This window comes from Microcaecilia unicolor, chromosome 14 (assembly GCF_901765095.1).
Source record: "Microcaecilia unicolor chromosome 14, aMicUni1.1, whole genome shotgun sequence".
Lineage (NCBI taxonomy): Eukaryota > Metazoa > Chordata > Amphibia > Gymnophiona > Siphonopidae > Microcaecilia > Microcaecilia unicolor.
Window position 1 is genome coordinate 52,892,259 of NC_044044.1, and position 19,822 is coordinate 52,912,080.

Below are 19,822 nucleotides of genomic sequence, written 5' to 3' on the forward strand. Positions count from 1 at the left end.
CAAAATTCACCGGACCTGGGCCTCCAAGGAGGGCCCGGCACCACAGTCCCCGGTCTCACCTGCCCGCCTTCTGCTCCATCGACAGCCCCTCTCCGTCCGCCACCAGGCCCCTTGCAATCAAATCGATACGGCACCACCTCACCTCCATGTGAAAGCACAACGGCAGATTGCCTCCCTTTGGGTCTTCCCTCCCTGTGTCCCGCCCTCTTCTGATGTAACTTCCTGTTTCCACGAGGGCGGGACACAGGGAGGAAAGGCCTGAAGGGAGGTAATCTGCCGCTGCGTTTTCACACAGAGGTGTGGCGCTGCTGAATCGATTTGAATGCAGGGGGCCCGGTGGTGGACGGAGGGGGGCTGTCAACGGGGTGGGTGGGTGGAGACTGGGGACTGCGGCGCCGGTGACCTGAGTAGCGATTGGGGGGCGGCGGCGGGGCCCCGGGGGCGGACTTGCTCCAGGCCTGTCTCAGTCTCTCGGCAGCCCTGCTGTAGCCCACCCCATTCTGCTGCCCATAGATCTCCACTGTGCTTTAGGCATAGGTGTACAGGCACAGACTGCACAAGCTCTGCTAAAGGGGTAAAGGAAAGAGAACAATGGTATTACAACCGACGATAAGGAAATAAAGAGACTTGCCCTGAGATAACACAGAGAATCAGAGGCAGAGCTGGAACCTAAGATCACATTCCAAGAACTGTTCTCACATCTCTGGAATGATTTCTAGGAGCCATTAGAACATCAGTCCTTCATTGGAAATCATTTTATCTTTTTAAAATTAGAACCCCAAAATGTAGTTCGTTTGGCCTTCTGACCTCCTTGGTGAGCTTACTCTCTGCTGAAGGAAGGCAATTAAGAGAGAGCTTCTGGCCTTATTTGTGTGCTTCAGGAGCCTGGTGGTGGATTAACCTGTACTTCCCAGCTGTGTACCACCACCACAGATTTAAGAAGTGCCATTGGGAAGGTACAAGGCAGAGAGAACAGTCAGCCATAGAAAAACAATGAAACCGCAATTTACACATATGTCCACAAGGTGTCAATAATGCTCCAGCAATGACAGTGTGAAGTAGCTGACTTAGTTATTCCAATATTTTAGTCACATTTGATGAACCTTGACAGCTTTACATTTTTACACCATTAACTTTAGTAGTGGGAACAAACCACAGGCCAGAATTCCTTCTATGCACTCCTCTATCTGTGTCGGTGAAATTTACCATCAATCCCACTCCCCATCCTGCATTCTGGAAAGCTGTTTCCACCGACTGGCAGTTTTAAAGATGTGCTTTTGCAGATTTTGAGCTGCCAACGAAACCCTCAACTGCTTTGATGTTCAGCGAGATCTTGACATTTTCTCCCATGCTCTTGTGTGGATAAATATAAGCTCTGGCTGAGAGGACTGAAGACACAGAACCTGAGCTTGAAATTCTAAAATGAAGCTGGATAGTTTGTTATTCCTAGGCAAGGCTGGGCTTTTGGGGCCTCAGAGTTAATTCCTCTCCTCAGCCCAGACTGCAGAGTTTTAACTTTCTCAGGTGAATTTAGTCATTGTCTCCAGTTGCTGTCTTTCTGAAGCTCCTTGCTTCATCCTGCGATACTCACTTAACATCCCAGTTCGTGCTTGTTAAACCTAGCAGTGCTACACTGTCACAACATCTGACACTGTCTCATGTGCATTATCCTGTGGCCCAGGATTCGGAAGGATAAATCTTCATCCAGCGATTGGACAAAAAGAAAACGAAAAAAAGAAACAGAGATTGCACCTTACATCAGGGGAACTCGAGCCTGTGTTCTGCTGCCACATCATTCCTGCTGTCCTCTTGAGAATTCCAGTTCCAAAAACCCTTCCCAAAATGGAAACTTGAGTTGAGAGCTTCCCTCCCCCTCTAGAATTTAAGGAGATCAACACAAAGTGAAGGCTGTGACCAAAGATCACATCTATTTCAGGGAGGGAGAGAGCTTTGTCAGTAAGTTTGGTGGCATTTCTGGTGTAATAACCTGAGGAGGGGACTGGAATCTAAGAAATGAGTTCAAAAAGTCGTCCAAATGTCACTCCTTTCTGCCCTGAAATTATACAAGAAATCCCTCCCTGGCCTGGGCAGGTATCATGACAGGAACTCCTCCAGCACGGCTGACATTGTATGGAGTGAGCTGCTGTGACTCAGGCCTGATGATAAGATCCACCACCTCTTCAGAATCATCAACATAGCTGGGAGGCCTGACATGGATAGTAGGTTGGATGCCATTGAGATTGCTGTAGCCCGGTGCTATGTTGCGGACAGGTGTGGCATCAGCAGCCGCGCTCACAGGGCTGGGCACCCTTACAGGTTGATTGGAAGTGGCACGGCTTGCGTTACTTCCATGGCTGGATGGCTTGCCAGCACTCCTGGGATGGTTTTCAGTCTCGGTAGAGGCCGCGTTGTACTGTCTGCGTAGGGAGTAGCTGATGTGGTGAGGGCGGTAGGCCATGGCGGTGCGGATGCTGCTGAGTCGGCTGTTGGGTTTGCTTGGGGGAGCTGCCACATCCTCCCTAGGAGAAGAAAATTAAGTTAATGGCTAAACATTTCCTAAAGTCAGGAATTGTAAATCCACATTCCCCAATACCAGCTGCTGTGAGCCATTCCCTTGAGACAGTGGCCATAAACAAACATTCCCTTCAAGCCTTAACCATAAACACTGCTTACAGACAGCAGTTGTAAACATTCCCTTTAATATTATCCTCCTCAGGCACTCCCATTACTACCAAGCACACCAGTGTCCCCAGCACCACTGCTATGGTGTTCTTGACAGTAATGGGTGCCTTAGGGGCTCAATGTTAAAATGTTCCTGAGATAAACTTACATCACAAAGCAGTGTGGGATTTGTAGTCCTTAGTATTACCCGTTGAAAACAGTGCTCCAGGTCTCACAACGCCTCAGGATGAGGTTTTCAGAAAGCCAGCACGGGCCTAAAATCTCCTTCCTAGAACTAGGTAACTTGGAAGCTCTCTTCCCTCTTGCCTCGTGCTCACCTGGGTACTGGACTGTATTTACCTGATATCATTGGCCACCTCTTTTTCATGTCGTTTCTTGTTACAGCAGCAGATCAGGCACCAGATAAGAAGCAGGAGAAGGAGAAGGAGGAAGAGGGCACCAAAGACCGCACCAACGATGACCCCAACACGATTCCGACCTATGTTCAAAGAGATTGATAACACAGCCTGTTACACTCAATCCTCCACATACCCTAGGGGTGGCCCAGCCATATCACTTGGACTAACAGTAACACCATATTATTCCCTAGCCCCTATACACCCTGAGGGGGGCACAAGGAGCTCAGCACAATTCTATCAAGGATCTGGGCATTTCTCATCCATTTGTGCCTCTGTGGGGCCCCTCTCCTGTGACAGAATACAGAGGATACCCCAACACTAATTATGTACATAAGTGCATAAGCACCGCCATACTGGGAAAAGACCAAGGGTCCATCAAGCCCAGCATCCTGTCTCCGACAGCGGCCAATCCAGGCTTCAAGAACCCGGCAATCTTAAAAACTCAGCATGGGTGCACATCTCCCTTCTACTTCCAACATTTATTTATTTATATTTTGCTCACACCTTTTTCAGTAGTAGCTCAAGGTGAGTTACATGCAGGTACTCTGGATATTTCTCTGTCCCAGGAGGGCTCACAATCTAAGTTTGTACCTAAGGCAATGGAGGGTTAAGTGACTTGTCCAAGATCACAAGGAGCAAAGGTGGGATTTGAACTGGCCACCTCTGGATTGCAAGGCTGGTGCTTTAACCACTAGACCACTCCTCCACCCCAAAGAATTTTGTTACTCTTTGGGGTTCTACATGGAATGTTGCTACACTTTGAAATTCTGCATGGAATCTTGTTATTCTTTAGAATTCCACAATCTTTATTTATTTATTTATTTATTTATTTAGATTTTGCTCACACCTTTTTCAGTAGTAGCTCAAGGTGAGTTACATTCAGGTACTCTGGATATTTCTCTGTCCCAGGAGGGCTCACAATCTAAGTTTGTACCTGAGGCAATGGAGGGTTGTGAACGTGGCATGTTCAAGTACCTTCCTTATACCTTTGACTAAATGCAGCTTTTCACTGTATTTCAGAAAGTTTAGGGAACAAGTCTACATTCACAAGCACAAACAATTTTTGTCTGTGTGTATGCACACACCTCGTGCCCCGATTTTTCTGTAAACATAATTCTTTGTCTTTCTGTGTGTGTACCAGGCATGCCTTCATTTCATGTTTGGGGCACCCCCTGATTCATTTCTGTGTCTGTGCTTGGTTGCATGGCACCCCCTGTTTCTTTTCTGTGCCTATACTTGGTTGCATGCACCCTTGATTCATTTCTGTGTCTGTGTGTGGTTGCGTGGCATCCCTGATTCATTTCTGTGTCCATTCGTGGTTGTGTGGCATCCCCTGATTCATTTCTGTGCCTATTGAGCTCATTTTCGAAAGAGAAGGACGCCCATCTTTCGACACAAATCGGAAGATGGGCGTCCTTCTCCTAGGTCATCCAAATCGGTATAATCGAAAGCCGATTTTGGACTTCCCCAACTGCTTTCTGTCGCAGGGATGGCCAAAGTTCAAGGGGGCATGTCAGAGGCGTAGCAAAGGCAGGACTTGGGCATAATGGGGAAAAAAAGGGTGTCCCTGATGAGCACTTGGATGACTTTACCTGGTCGTGTTTTTCTTACAGCCAAGCCTCAAAAGGGTGGGCAAAATGACCAGGATGACCACCGGAGAGAATCGGGGATGACCTCCCCTTACTCCCCCAGTGGTCACTAATCCCCTCCCACCCTCAAAAAATATCTTTAAAAATATTTTTTTTGCCAGCCTCAGATGTCATACTCAGGTCCATCACAGCAGTATGCAAGTACCTGGAGCAGTTTTAGTGGGTGCAGTGCACTTCAGGCAGCCAGACCCAGGCCCATCCCCCTCCCTACCTGTTACATTTGTGGAGGAAACAGCGAGCCCTCCAAAACCCACCAGAAACCCACTGTACCCACATCTAGGTACCCCTCTTCACCCATAAGGACTATGGTAGTGGTGTACAGTTGTGGATAGTGGGTTTTAGGGGGGTCTGGGGGGCTCAGCACATAAGGTAAGGGAGCTATGTTCCTGGGAGCATTTCATGAAGTCCAATGAAGTGCCCCTAGGGTGCCCGGTTGGTGTCGTGGCATGTCAGGGGGACCAGTGCACTACAAATGCTGGCTCCTCCCATGACCAAAGGGCTTGGATTTGGTCATTTCTGAGATGGGCGTCCTTGGTTTCCATTATCTCTGAAAATCAGAAACGACCAAGTCTAGGGACAACCATCTCTAAGGACAACCAAAATTTCAAGATTTGGGTGTCCCCGATCGTATTATCGAATCGAAAGATGGACGTCCATCTTGTTTCGATAATACAGGTTTCCCCACCCCTCCATCGGGACGTTTTGCGAGGACATCCTCAACAAAAATTGGGCATCCTTTTTGATTATGCCCCTCTATGTGTGGTTATGTGGCACCCCTGATTCATTTCTGTGTCCTTGCGTGGCTGTGTCACACTGCACCCCTTGATTCATTTCTGTGTCTGTGCATGGTTGCATGGCACCCCGATTCATTTCTATGTCTGTGCATGGTTGCATGGCACCCCGATTCATTTCTGTGTCTGTGCATGGTTGCATGGCATCCCCCAATTCATTTCTGTGCCTGTGCATGGTTGTGCGGCCTCCCTGATTTGTGAGATTAGGTCTGTGTCTGGCAATCTGCAATGCCTCTTTATGCATGTGCATGGCATACTGAATTCTGTCTCTGTGTGGTACTTGATTTCTCTTGTTATGGAATTTGTCATGCAACTATGCTTCTTGCGCTTTGTGAGTGTTTCTTCTGAGGCTTGTTAATACAGACTTCAGTAAATCCTGTTCACTGCAGCCAGAGGCCTGATAACGGTTTTATCTGCAAACTAGTACAAACTAGTGTTGCCAATTAACCAATTCCAAAACCCGCCAAAAATTTCACACCCCTGCCCCCGCCGTCATCAACCCTGCCCCCCGCCGTCATCAGCTCCACCCCGCCATCACCAGCTCCACCCCCGCCATCACCAGCCCCGCCCCTGATGTAATTAACCACTCCCCCAATGTCACTAACCACCCCCCCCAATGTCACTAACCATGCCCCCCGCGGGGCGAAAAAATGCAGCGCCGGCAGAGAAAAAAAAAACGCCCGTCAAAAAAAAAAAGCAGCCCAAAAAACCGCAACCCACAGCGGTCAGAAATTTCCCACAGCGGTTCGCGGAAAACCGCCCATCTGGCAACCGCGGTACAAACCAGTTTTAGCTGGCCATATAAGAATAACTGTAGGTAAAACGTGGTAATGACCAGAAACATGGGCAGAGCCCTGTGTATGTGCAGGATTTCTGATTGGTGGTGCTCTGTGTGTATATAGGTGACTGCAGAACTAGGGAGCGCTGGAATGTATCCTTCTGGTAGGTAGGGCATATTTCCCAAGGGGGGAGGGATGTGTGTGCTTTCCTCCCCCCCCCCCCCCCTTCCGTGACTATGGGTGGGGACTTTTTGGTCTTTGCAGCTAAGAATCTCTCGTTCGTTCTTTCTTTCTTTTGTTTCTTTCTCTCAGCTTTGTGTCCTTCATATGATAGTTTCTATGTATCATACTCTGTAGAACTGCCAAAGCTCAGGATATGTCCTGGTGAGGAACAAACTTTTTTTCCTTCCTCTTTTTCCCTTTTCTGTGAGTTCAGACTGATTCTTTTACAAATACCAAAGTAACTGATGTTAGGTTTTATGAGATTACTAATGTTTGCTACTGTTACCAGCTCCTGTTGTAGTGAGTAATAAAACCTCCCTTTCCTGTCTTTTGGTCTCTGTTGGTCTTTATTCTTCCTGAGAATAGCTCTAAACGCATTACACTTTATGTACATTAACATATGTAACCGCTGTACCACCTGAGGTAGAAAGTGTGACTGTGCATTCCTCGTGTCCTACGCTGTTCATCACCACGCACCGATACGTCCCTGCATATGCCTTGCTGTTATTCCGAACTAAAAGGTCTCCATTCAAGCTTCCTGCGGAGATTAAAAATAAAGTTGTAAGGAAAGCCAAGCCTGCCTTTTCATCACTGGGTGACCCCAGATCAGACTCTTCAAGGACTAAGACTCCCTAAGCAAGTAACTCCCTAAGCAAGATATCTGAACCCACTCCTTGGAGCACACCCAGTCAATCAGGTTTTCGGGATATCCACAATGAATATGCATGAGATAGGTTTGCATACAATGGAGGTGGTGCATGTAAATGTATCTCATGCATATTCATAATGCACACCCTGAAAACTTGGGTGTGTCATGAGGACTGGGTTTAGAACCTCTTCAAAGGCTGGGTTCACAATGCAAGAACCAAGGCTGCATAAAACGGAAGTCTGAACCAACTGACTAAACAAAGATGGCTGGTCACAGAATAGCAACATCTTGATAAAATGTCCACGTCTTCCTTTTACAGGTAACTCTTGAGATGATTCCACCCCTCCTCCCCATCTGCCCCCATACCTGCATTTATAGAGGGTGGGACGGTGGTGCTGTCTCCTGATATTTTCTCCCACTTGTAGGTCATGGGTGGGGTGCCCTCATTCGACTTGCACTTCAGGGTCACATCACGGCCTTCTGCCTGCTCCCCATCCACCCAGCACTGGGGCTTGGAAGGTTTCACTAAGGAGATGAATTACAGGATGAGCAAGACACACACAGGGTGCTCAACATCCATCCAGCACAGGTGGACAAGAAGGAGAAGCCATGGATTGTACACAGCGTATTTCTAATAATGATCATACCTAGCACATGGAGTGTAATCTTCCTGGACGCCAGCCCTGGATTTTTCTTCACTTTGCACTCATAGGTAGAAGAGTCCTGAACCACCAGAGAGTTTATTATGATGGAAGCATCTCCCTGGCTTGGATCTGGTGTCCCGAAGTGCAGTCGCTGCTGTAGATCTGGCGGTGCCTTCATAATGATCTGCCTGTCCATGTAGGTCAGTATCTGTTAAGAAACACATACAGTTTGGCCTGCTTCCCTGAAACAGGGCTGGGGACTCATTCATGCTTTTGATGGCCAAAACCAGCTAACATGCTCTCAGATGTTAACAAGCAGTCAGAACGCAGAACTGTGATCCCACAAAATTACAACCAAAACAAAAACAAAAACCCGCTATTTAAATTAAAATCATCTTTCTCCATGGCTTGGGTTTTGCCCTACACAGCAATTCCAGGATGTAAAGTTAGTGTCAAGCACCAGATGGCAGCCACGTGTTTCAGCACAGCAACACCACGTCTCCATTTCTGCGTGAACACGCTGTGTTATCAGTATGTGAAACATGCAGATTACTACTACTACTTAGCATTTCTATAGCGCTGCCAGGGTTACGCAGCGCTGTTCAAGTTTAAACATGGGGAAGGATGGTCCCTGCTCAAGAGAGCTTACAATCTAAAGGTAACAAGCTATGTAGTCAGTGAAGAGTGGTTAGGCGCCAAAAGCAAGGGAGAAGAGATGGGCTTTGAGTAAGGACTTGAAGATGGGCAGGGAGGGCGCATGGCATATGGGCTCGGGGAGTCTGTTCCAGGCATAAGGTGATGTGAGGCAGAAGGGGCGGAGTCTGGAGTTAGCGGTGGTGGAGAAGGGTACAGATAGGAGTGATTTGTCCTGAGAGCGGAGGTTACGGGTGGGGACATAGGGGGAGAGGAGGGAAGAGAGGTAATGGGGGGCTGTAGATTGAGTGCATTTGAAGGTCATTAGGAGAAGCTTGAACTGTATACGGTAGCGGATCGGGAGCCAGTGAAGCGACTTGAGGAGAGGGGTGATATGAGAGTATCGGTTCACACGGTAGATAAGACGTGCGGCGGAATTTTGGACAGATTGGAGGGGGGATAGGTGGCTAAGTGGGAGACCAGCGAGGAGGAGGTTGCAATAGTCGAGACGAGAGGTAACGAGTGAGTGGACGAGGGTTCGGGTGGTCTGTTCACAGAGGAATGGGCGAATTTTGCTAATATTATAGAGGAAGAAGCGACAGTTCTTAGCTGTCTGCTGGATATGGGCAGAGAAGGAGAGGGAGGAGTCGAAAATGACTCCGAGATTGCGGGCTGAAGAGATGGGGAGGATGAGGGCGTTGTCAACGGAGACGGAAAATGGGGGAAGAGGAGAGGAGGGTTTGGGTGGAAAGACAAGGAGCTCAGTCTTTGCCATGTTCAGTTTCAGATGCCGGTTGGACATCCAGGCAGCGATGTCTGAAAGGCAGGCCGAGACTTTGGCCTGGGTTTCGACTGTGATGTCGGGAGTGGAGAGGTAAAGCTGGGTATCATCGGCATAGAGATGGTACTGGAAACCATTTGATGAGATCAGCGAGCCCAGGGAAGAGGTGTATATCGAGAAAAGAAGTTATCACACTGTGTGCCTGTCTCCTTTACCTCTGGGTGGCCTCCACTGGAGCCTACCTGAAGCCATTTCAAGAGCAACCAGGGAAGGGAAAAAAATGTCCAATTGCAGGGACGGATCACAAGTTTGTGGACTCCTGGGCCAACCAGCACATAGCCCCCCCCCCCCCCCACCTCTTTCCCAGCTGCCACTGCCAAGTACATAGTCTTACTACCCATTACACAAGGACCACAATATAAGTACATAAGTAGTGCCATACTGGGAAAGACCAAAGGTCCATCTAGCCCAGCATCCTGTCACCGACAGTGGCCAATCCAGGTCAAGGGCACCTGGCACGCTCCCCAAACGTAACAACATTCCAGACAAGTTATACCTAAAAATGCGGAATTTTTCCAAGTCCATTTAATAGCGGTCTATGGACTTGTCCTTTAGGAATCTATCTAACCCCTTTTTAAACTCCGTCAAGCTAACCGCCCGTACCACGTTCTCCGGCAACGAATTCCAGAGTCTAATTACACGTTGGGTGAAGAAAATTTTCTCCGATTCGTTTTAAATTTACCACACTGTAGCTTCAACTCATGCCCTCTAGTCCTAGTATTTTTGGATAGCGTGAACAGTCGCTTCACATCCACCCGATCCATTCCACTCATTATTTTATACACTTCTATCATATCTCCCCTCAGCCGTCTCTTCTCCAAGCTGAAAAGCCCTAGCCTTCTCAGCCTCTCTTCATAGGAAAGTCGTCCCATCCCCACTATCATTTTCGTCGCCCTTCGCTGTACCTTTTCCAATTCTACTATATCTTTTTTGAGATACGGAGACCAGTACTGAACACAATACTCCAGGTGCGGTCGCACCATGGAGCGATACAACGGCATTATAACATCCGCACACCTGGACTCCATACCCTTCCTAATAACACCCAACATTCTATTCGCTTTCCTAGCCGCAGCAGCACACTGAGCAGAAGGTTTCAGCGTATCATCGACGACGACACCCAGATCCCTTTCTTGATCCGTAACTCCTAACGCGGAACCTTGCAAGACGTAGCTATAATTCGGGTTCCTCTTACCCACATGCATCACTTTGCACTTGTCAACATTGAACTTCATCTGCCACTTGCACGCCCATTCTCCCAGTCTCGCAAGGTCCTCCTGTAATCGTTCACATTCCTCCTGCGACTTGACGACCCTGAATAATTTTGTGTCATCGGCGAATTTAATTACCTCACTAGTTATTCCCATCTCTAGGTCATTTATAAATACATTAAAAAGCAACGGACCCAGCACAGACCCCTGCGGGACCCCACTAACTACCCTCCTCCACTGAGAATACTGGCCACGCAATCCTACTCTCTGCTTCCTATCTTTCAACCAGTTCTTAATCCATAATAATACCCTACCTCCGATTCCATGACTCTGCAATTTCTTCAGGAGTCTTTCGTGCGGCACTTTGTCAAACGCCTTCTGAAAATCCAGATATACAATATCAACCGGCTCCCCATTGTCCACATGTTTGCTTACCCCCTCAAAAAAATGCATTAGATTGGTGAGGCAAGACTTCCCTTCACTAAATCCGTGCTGACTTTGTCTCATCAGTCCATGTTTTTGTATATGCTCTGCAATTTTATTCTTAATAATAGCCTCCACCATCTTGCCCGGCACCGACGTCAGACTCACCGGTCTATAATTTCCCGGATCTCCTCTGGAACCCTTCTTAAAAATCGGAGTAACATTGGCTACCCTCCAGTCTTCCGGTACTACACTCGATTTTAGGGACAGATTGCATATTTCTAACAGTAGCTCCGCAAGTTCATTTTTTAGTTCTATTAATACTCTGGGATGAATACCATCAGGTCCCGGTGATTTACTACTCTTCAGCTTGCTGAACTGACCCATTACATCCTCCAAGGTTACAGAGAATTTGTTTAGTTTCTCCGACTCCCCCGCTTCAAATATTCTTTCCGGCACCGGTGTCCCCCCCAAATCCTCCTCGGTGAAGACCGAAGCAAAGAATTCATTTAATTTCTCCGCTACGGCTTTGTCCTCCTTGATCGCCCCTTTAACACCATTTTCGTCCAGCGGCCCAACCGACTCTTTGGCCGGTTTCCTGCTTTTAATGTATCTAAAAAAATTTTTACTATGTATTTTTGCTTCCAACGCTAATTTCTTCTCAAAGTCCTTTTTTGCCCTCCTTATCTCCGCTTTGCATTTGGCTTGGCATTCCTTATGATCTATCCTGTTACTTTCAGTTGAATTTATGCAAGTACACTTATAACATTGAGTTACTGTTAGTGTTATGGGGTATTGACACCGGACTGTACAGGTAGGTTGCTATGCCAAGTCCGCCTTGATAATAATAATAACTCTCCCCCTCCTCCTGCCCCCCGGACATTTGGACCCCTGGGCCTGGGCCCAGTAGGCCTATCTGGAGATCCATCCCTGATTACACGCCATGCTCTGAATCAATGCGGAAGTAACTGATCATTAAAGTTATTTTTCTATTTTTTTTGGGGGGGGGGGGGGGGGGTTTAGAGCTTATTTCAGCATTATGCACCAGTAAATAATACAGGACTTGAACTGCACAGTGTCTTATAAGGATAATTGTGGGAACCATGATCAAGGCCCATGCATAGTATTTGGTACCCTAGGTAAACCTTCAGCATTACGCTCCCTCTCCTTCCGCTCCAATTAAGAGTAATCTGGGGAAATGAGCAGTTTGAAAATAGCTCACCCTCCCTGCTGGTAAAAGTATCCCCTGTTGATGAGTACCACTCTAGATAACTGCCCAGTTCTGCCTAACGGTTGAGCTGGCTCTGAGCATGATGGAGGTTTCTGTGACAGCCCAAGCATGATGGAGGTTTCTGTGACAGCCCAATGAAGGCCACAGATTCAGAAAATTTTTATTGGTGTGACAACGTATATATGTTTTACCAAACAACAGAGTGATTATAAAATAGAAAAAAAAGGAAAAATATATTAACTTTATATATATGGAACCCTTTAGTGCCCGGTGAGCATCAGAGCAGGTTCCTTTGAATAGTTCTAGGACTGCTTTGTGAAGTCAGGGGCAGGCCCAACAAAATGAAAGGGTGGAAGGCATAGATAATCCACGGCATTCAGCATACTCCTTCCATCCAATAATTCAGTCCAGGTTAAAAAGTGTATTTCCAACCAAAAGGGATTTATTTACATTTGGTTGGCAAAGTGGAAAAACACATAGATAGAGGGTAATATTGCCATTTTCCCTCAGAGCCACAATGAAGTAGGGACAGCAGCATTTTATAACATGGCATCTACCTTTAAGGGTCTCTTCCATGCCTACATTTATAGAACAATGGCATTCATACGGGTAAGAGCACACTCACACATGTACATAAGTACTGGGACAGACCAAAGGTCCATCAAGCCCAGCATCCTGTTTCCAACAGTGGCCAATCCAGGTCACAAATACCTGGCAAGATCCCCCCCCCAAAACGTACAAAACATTTTATGCTGCTTATCCCAGAAATAGTGGATTTTCCCCATCCAATTTAATAATGGTCTATGGACTTTTCCTTTAGGAAGCCATCCAAGACAGTAGCACTCCGAAGTGCTAAGCTATAAAATGGCTTAGCCCATAATAGGGGTGTTTACAGAGGAGGGTCGTGGACAGCACTATTCCCTCTAAGCCAGAAGTTCTCAACCCAGTCCTCGGGACACACCTAGCCAGTCAGGTTTTCAGGATATTCACCATGAATATGAATGAGATAGATTTGTATTGAATGGAGGTACTCATGCAAATTTAACTCATGCTTATTCATTGTGGGTATGCCGAAAACCTGACTGGCTAGGTGTGTCCCAAGGACTGGGTTGAGAACCCCTTCTCTAAGCTGAGTTGGAGTCCTTCAACTGCATTACTGCCAGTGGGGGGCAGTGCTTCAATATTGTGTCTTCAATCACTATTTTCTGGAGTCCTGCAGAGTTTGCCTGTCCCTTGCTATTGAAAATGTGACAGTGAAACAGCACCTTCTACTGGCAGGACTGTAGGTGGAGGACTCCTGCTCAGCTTAGAGCAGTGATTCCCAAACCTGGTCCTGGAGGCACCCCAGCCAGCCAGGTGTTCAGGATATCTACCATGATATCCATGGAAAAGATTTGCCTGCAGTGGAGGCAGTGCATACAAATCTCTCTCATGAATATTCATTATAGATATCCTGAAAACCTGACTGGCTGGGGTGCCTCCAGGACCAGGTTTGGGAACCACTGGCTTAGAGGGAACAGTGGTGGACAGGGCATGGACAGAGCTGATATTTAAGCTTGTAACTTGAACACTGTAAATTATGCAGTTACATATTGCATTTAGGTGCTAATATTTACGCCAGCCATAGGCCTCAATATAGGTGCATTGGTGCTGATTTATGCTGGTATTCTATAAATGGAAATTATGCATATAATTGCCATTATGGAATAGCCACACTACTATTGGTGCCTATCTTTGACGCCCGGTTATAGAATTGACCCCATCTGTCCCCCACTGCAGCCTTGCCGTGTCCTTAGCTCAAGTAAGGTCAGGAAGATACTGATCTAGGAATACTTACCACACTGTCCAGAGCAGTGGGGTCATTATTCATTTTGGCCCACTCAATGTCCAGGTTCCCAATCTCTGAAAGGTCCAGAGTAAAGGAGCACATTAATTGCACTGACTCTCCTTCTGCCTTGTAAAAGGTCTCTGTGCTGGCCTCTTTGATTGTCACGGCAGATTGGGGAACTAAAAACAAGGGGGAAGGGGAGAAAAAAAGGCCAAAATATATTAAGAGTCAAATATGTAGGGATAAATCATTGTTTTGTTAGTTACTATGGTATTTTAATATTTTTCAGATATTTGAATCTCTATTATGTCTCCGCTCCCTCACCTCTTGGGAGATTCTTCTATAGGGAGACGTGGTTATACACACACATTTCTCTTCAGAAACACTCCATTCAAAACCAGACCACCATAATGTTCTTCGTTCCTCTTAGAAACAAGTCAAGGGTGTTCTGTGTCCTTGAGTCAGGCATCAGATTGGCTTTCTTCCCACGTCGCTGCCTAGGAGGTGCTCATATCAGGGGCAATGGAACTCCCTTTTGGTTGAGGGGGTCAAGCAAACCAATCTCCAAGCTGCTGCTGATGTGTTGGACAAGATACGAGTCGGGCCATGGCCCTCTCTATTCCACTGATCACACTGAGTATCACAGTGTACCCAGGACAGTGGTCTTCATCATATAGTGCACTGTTTCCCAAGTCGGTCTTGGAGTACCCCTTTGCCAGTCAGGTTTTCAGGATATCCACAATGAATATGGATGGAGGCAGTGTATGCAAATCAGCATCATGCATATTCATTGTGGATATCCTGAAAACCTGACTGGCAAGGGGGTACTCCAGGACCAGCGAATGGGACAGACTTAAAGATCTCAATATGGGAGAGGAGAGATGAAAGAGATATTTAAATACTTCCTTGAGGTGAGTCTCTTTCAGTTGAAAGAAAGCTCTGAAATGAAGGGGCAGAGGATGAAGAAGAAAGGGATCAGACTCAGGAGTAATTTAAGGAAATATTTCATTATGAAAAGGGTAGTGGATGTATGAAATGGCCTCATGGTGGAGATAGTGAAGATGAAGTCTGTATCTAAATTCAAGAAAGCTTGGAAGTACATAAGATCTCTAAAGGAGAGGAAGGGATAGTAGATGGCATGGTTGTGCAAAGTGGAGAGGCCATTTGGTCTTTATCTGCTGTCATTTTCTTTGTTTCTATGATTAAATTGCAGACACATGTTGGAATAATTCTTCTGCATCAGGATTATTTCCTCAGCAGCTCAGTTCTAGTTAGTCAATCTAAGCTTAGCCCTCTGTTCTGTGCACACTGAGGGAATGACTGCATGATTAAATATGGCATAATTCCTCATTGTGTTCATACTAGGTACTGGAATTGACTGCAAAACCTTATTTGCAGATAGCTTGGTTACACCTGAATTAATGGAAAACACTCTCCAGCTGGTGTGAGCACAAGCAGCTGTGTGTCTCAAAGGGGTCTAATTGAAAGAAGACAGCAGGAGCATGCTTGGCCCACTATCTGGCCTGAAGCCAGTAGGTAGAGCTTGCTGCCATACAAATTAAAGTATTTTAAGTGTATCAAGATGGCGGCTGTGTAGAGAAGCAATTAAACATCCTTGGGTGTAGATGGCTTCAGCCTTGTCATATGACACCATCACCTGTCCATCAAAGCTCCCTGCTGTGTCTGTAGTTAATATGCTTTCACTGTTTTGATTGGTCTCGTTCCTTTTGCAATAGTTCAAGGCAAGATACATTCAGGTACAATACGCATTTTCCTATCTCCAGGGACCTTAAAATCTGAGACAATGGAGAGTTAAGTAACTTGCCCAAGATCACAAGAAGCAACAGTGGTATTTGAACCCTGGCCTGCCTGCTTTCAATCTGCTGCAAGAACCTTTAGGCCGGGGGTTCTCAACCTTAGGACATACCTAACTAGTCAGGTTTTTCAGGATATCCACAATGAATATGCATGTGATAGATGCAGGGCCACCGAGAGACTGGGCCGGGCCCGGGACAAGGCCGCCCCCCCCCCCCCCCCCCGCCCGAGGTCACCGGGCCCTCCCTCCATCCGCTACCTGTCCGGGCCCTCTCTCCACCCCCGGGCCCTGTGCACTAACCTTGCGCCTCCCTCACCTTCGCAGCAAGCAGCGGCATATCTCTTCTTCTTTCTGTGCCCCGCCCTCGCGGACGTTACGTCAGGTGAGGGCGGGACATAGAAGGAAGGAGTGGCCTGCCGCTGCTTGCTGCGAAGGTGAGGGAGGCACTTTAAAATTACTACTACTACTATGTAGCATTTCTGGGAGCGAGGACGGGCTGGACTGCGGCGTAGGCGTTGGGCCCCCCCCCCCCCGGAGGCCCGGGGACTTTTGTCCCCCCTGTCCCCCCCTCTCGGCGGTCCTGACTCACATACACACATACCTTCAGCCCCCAACATGCACACATCCTGCCCTAACATACTGTAAATACACGCTCACACATATACCTTCTGACATCCCATCTCCACAGATAAACAGTTAAACTCTTCCCATAAAAATAGAGATGCACATCATACCACTGCTTCACATATATACACATACACACTATACCCACTCACACATCCCCTGCTACTCTACTTAGACACACTTGACCACAGATGAGCCTGCGAATGCAGGAAAGAGAGGAAACGAGCCATTAGGTCATTTTTCAGCTTGTTTGTCTTCCTATTAACATAGTATATGAATGATGACAGATAAAAACCCACATGGTCAATCGAGTCTTCCTCCTTCCCACACCTAACCACAAGACTGTAATAAACTGTATGAGTGTGGCCATTGCCCTAAATACCTCAGCCTCCTAGGTCTCCCACATTACCTGCCAAATAGACCAGTTATATATGCACCGGTGCTTCCACCAGGATCTCCAGCCATTCCAGAATATGCAGCCTGCCAGAAAAACCCAACCTAACAGACCAAGCCAGCCACTCGGATGCCCATATACTGCTATAACTTCTATCATTTCATATTAACTACAGCAATCCTGCATCCACAGCTGAACCAGCAGAATACGATTCTACGAACACCCAAATATATATTGCCTACTCCAGGCCACACCGGCTGTTCTCCGCCTTTTTAGCTACTAAAGATCCTCTGTGCTTATGCCACATCTTAAATCTTGTTACTGTTGTAACTGCCTCCCCCAACCCACCTCAGAAGGGCTTCCCATGCTTCCACCATCCTTTCCATGAAAAATTATTTCCAGACTTTTCTCTTTAGTCATCTCTCTTGACGCCTCATGTCTCATAGGGATTGTTATGGGAGCAGCCATGACACCACCAAAATTTTCCTTTCCTGCATGTACCACAATGTGTTTAGCTTCTTACCTACCTTCCCCCAGGGTGACGAAGTGACAAACAGCATTACAGAAGATGCATATGACTGCCCGGTGTGGGGCCCTTAACATTTGTGCATGCTCAAGGCCCGTTGGCTTCCACCCCCTCCAAAACTGGAAGTTCGGAAGAGGCAGGAACTGGCAGGCCTTGAGCATGCACAGATGCTTAAGGCCCAGCTGGTCATCTATGATGCATCTTTTGAAATGCTGATTGCAGCACTGCTGCCCTGGGGGAAGGGAAGTAAGTTGTTGGAAACCTCGTAGGGTAGGGGAGGTGGAAGGAAGGAGAGATATGCTGGAGACAATGGTGGAGGGAAGGAGAGATGCTGGAGATCATAGGAGAAGCTGAGAGGTGGGGAAGGAGAGAAATGCTGACCACGGGGGGGGGGGGGGGGGGGGGGGGGAGGGGTTGATAGGTAGGGAAGGAGAGAGATACCAGAGCCATGGGAGGAAGGACATGGGAGGTAATGCTGGAGTATGATAGGGAAGAGAAGGTTGGGGTAGAGCTGGGGAGAGGATGGGGGCAGAGCTGGAGTGGGGTTGGGGGTGAAGATTGGAGTGAAGTTGGGGGGCTGAGCATGGGCCCCCCCCCCAAACAAAAAGACATTCTGCTACCTTGTTCTGATATTCCCTTCTCGTGAAATAAGATTACTTCTTGTGTATTTGTAATACCTTTCAGGTATTTGAATATCTCTTTCATATCTCTCCTGTTTTTCCTCTCCTCTAGGGTATAGATGGCTAGATTCTAAGTCTCCTCTCATTGGGGTTCCAAAGTAGGCCCCTATACCATTTTGGTAGCCTTGCTCTGGGCTGCTTTAATTCTATCTCTATCCTTCTGGAGGTAAGGCCTCCTGAATTAAACAGAATATTCCACATATGATCCCCTATACAAGGGCATAATCCCTGCCTATTATATGGAGATAAGGCTCAACAAACAAGTTGGACTAACATATCTTTGACAACTCAAGAATTATCCTCTCTTTATGAGGTTTGCTGCTCACATGGCTAGGTAGACTAGACAGCAATCTGGCCATTTTCTGCTGCCATGCTCTATGTTTCTAAGCTTAGTTAAATCACTTGTTATGTCATCTGTTCCCTCAAATACATCCACTATATTACAGACCTCAGCATTATCCAAAGTTCCTCCTCCTAACCCCCTCTGCAATATCACAGACAAAGATTGAAAAGCATCAACCGCGGGGCCCCCAGAGATACTCCACTGATCATCTCTCTCTTCTCAGAGCGAACTCCATTCACCACCACTCTCCATTGCTGGTCAGTCAACCTGTTTCTAATCCACTCTGTCACCTTGGGACCACCAAGAGGCTATTCAGTTTATTCATGGGCCTTCTATACCCAGCGCCCACACCTGGGATTTATCAGTGATTATCCCTTCCAATTACCCATCACTCATTCTTGGGATTTACTAGGGATCATCCCTTCATATACCCATCACCCTCCTGGGATTTACCAGTGACCATCCCTCCCTTATGCCCAACACACTCTCCTGGGATTTACCAAGGTTAGAAGGCTGCTATTTACTGTTTCTGAACTCTTGTAAATCCCAACTATCCACACAAGAACCAAGTTGTTTGTCACATTCAGAAGAGTTCTGCATACATTTCTTCTTCTTATACTCCATCCCGTTCACTTCGATCACTTGATCCCGATTGTCTGGTGCTACTTTCCCCCAAACAAGCACTCAACCCGAAAATCTGCATTCTATTTTCTGGCTCCCTCTCTTTGGAATTATCTGCCGGCAGCCATTAGGGCAGAACTATCTCTCACTAATTAAAAAAACAACAACTTCGTTTTGTTTCAATTGGCCTTTCTGTTTAACGTCCATTGACTTAGCGCAGCCGGTACCTGCCAGATCTGCACACATTGTAGCTCGTAACTAAAGTTTTGATTTTGATTTGGTCTCGATTTTAACTGTTTTGTAATTTACTGTACTTGAGTGAATGCTTTCTTTCCTTTATTATATGGAGTTTCATTTCTTTGATTTTATGTTTACCATTTATTTGTTAACCGCTTTGACCTATTGTAATATAAAGGCGGTATATCAGGTTTTAATAAACATTAACATTCCTGTGTGTGGATGCGTGGGATAAACATAAAGGAATCCTGCTCAGAAGGAAGGGATCCCCAGAAGCTTAGCCGGTGGTGGGAGGCGGGGCTGGTGCTGGGCAGACTTATACGAACTGTGCCAGAGCCGGTGGTGGGAGGCGGGGCTGGTGGTTGGGAGGCGGGGATAGTGCTGGGCAGACTTATACAGTTTGTGCCAGAGCCGGTGGTGGGAGGCGGGGCTGGTGGTTGGGAGGCGGGGATAGTGCTGGGCAAACTTATAGGGTCTGTGCCCTGAAAAAGACAGGTACAAATCAAGGTAAGGTATACACAAAAAATGGCACATGTGAGTTTATCTTGTTGGGCAGACTGGATGGACTGTGCAGGTCTTTTTCTGCCGTCATCTACTATG

At 47.1% G+C, this 19,822-nt stretch overlaps 1 protein-coding gene across 1 annotated transcript in view; it reads right to left on the minus strand.

Moving 5' to 3' along the window:
• Positions 1-446: 446 nt before the first annotated feature.
• VSIG8 (V-set and immunoglobulin domain containing 8) overlaps positions 447-19,822 on the minus strand; it is a 32,039-nt gene continuing 12,663 nt past the window's right edge. The window contains exons 2-7 of the mRNA XM_030187744.1: positions 13,991-14,160; positions 7,818-8,022; positions 7,537-7,695; positions 6,940-7,059; positions 3,022-3,160; positions 447-2,519 (exon numbers count right to left, since the gene is read on the minus strand). Of these exons, the coding sequence (XP_030043604.1) occupies positions 2,060-2,519; positions 3,022-3,160; positions 6,940-7,059; positions 7,537-7,695; positions 7,818-8,022; positions 13,991-14,160 (1,253 nt within the window). The 3' untranslated portion in view covers positions 447-2,059. The remainder of the gene's footprint in view (positions 2,520-3,021; positions 3,161-6,939; positions 7,060-7,536; positions 7,696-7,817; positions 8,023-13,990; positions 14,161-19,822) is intronic.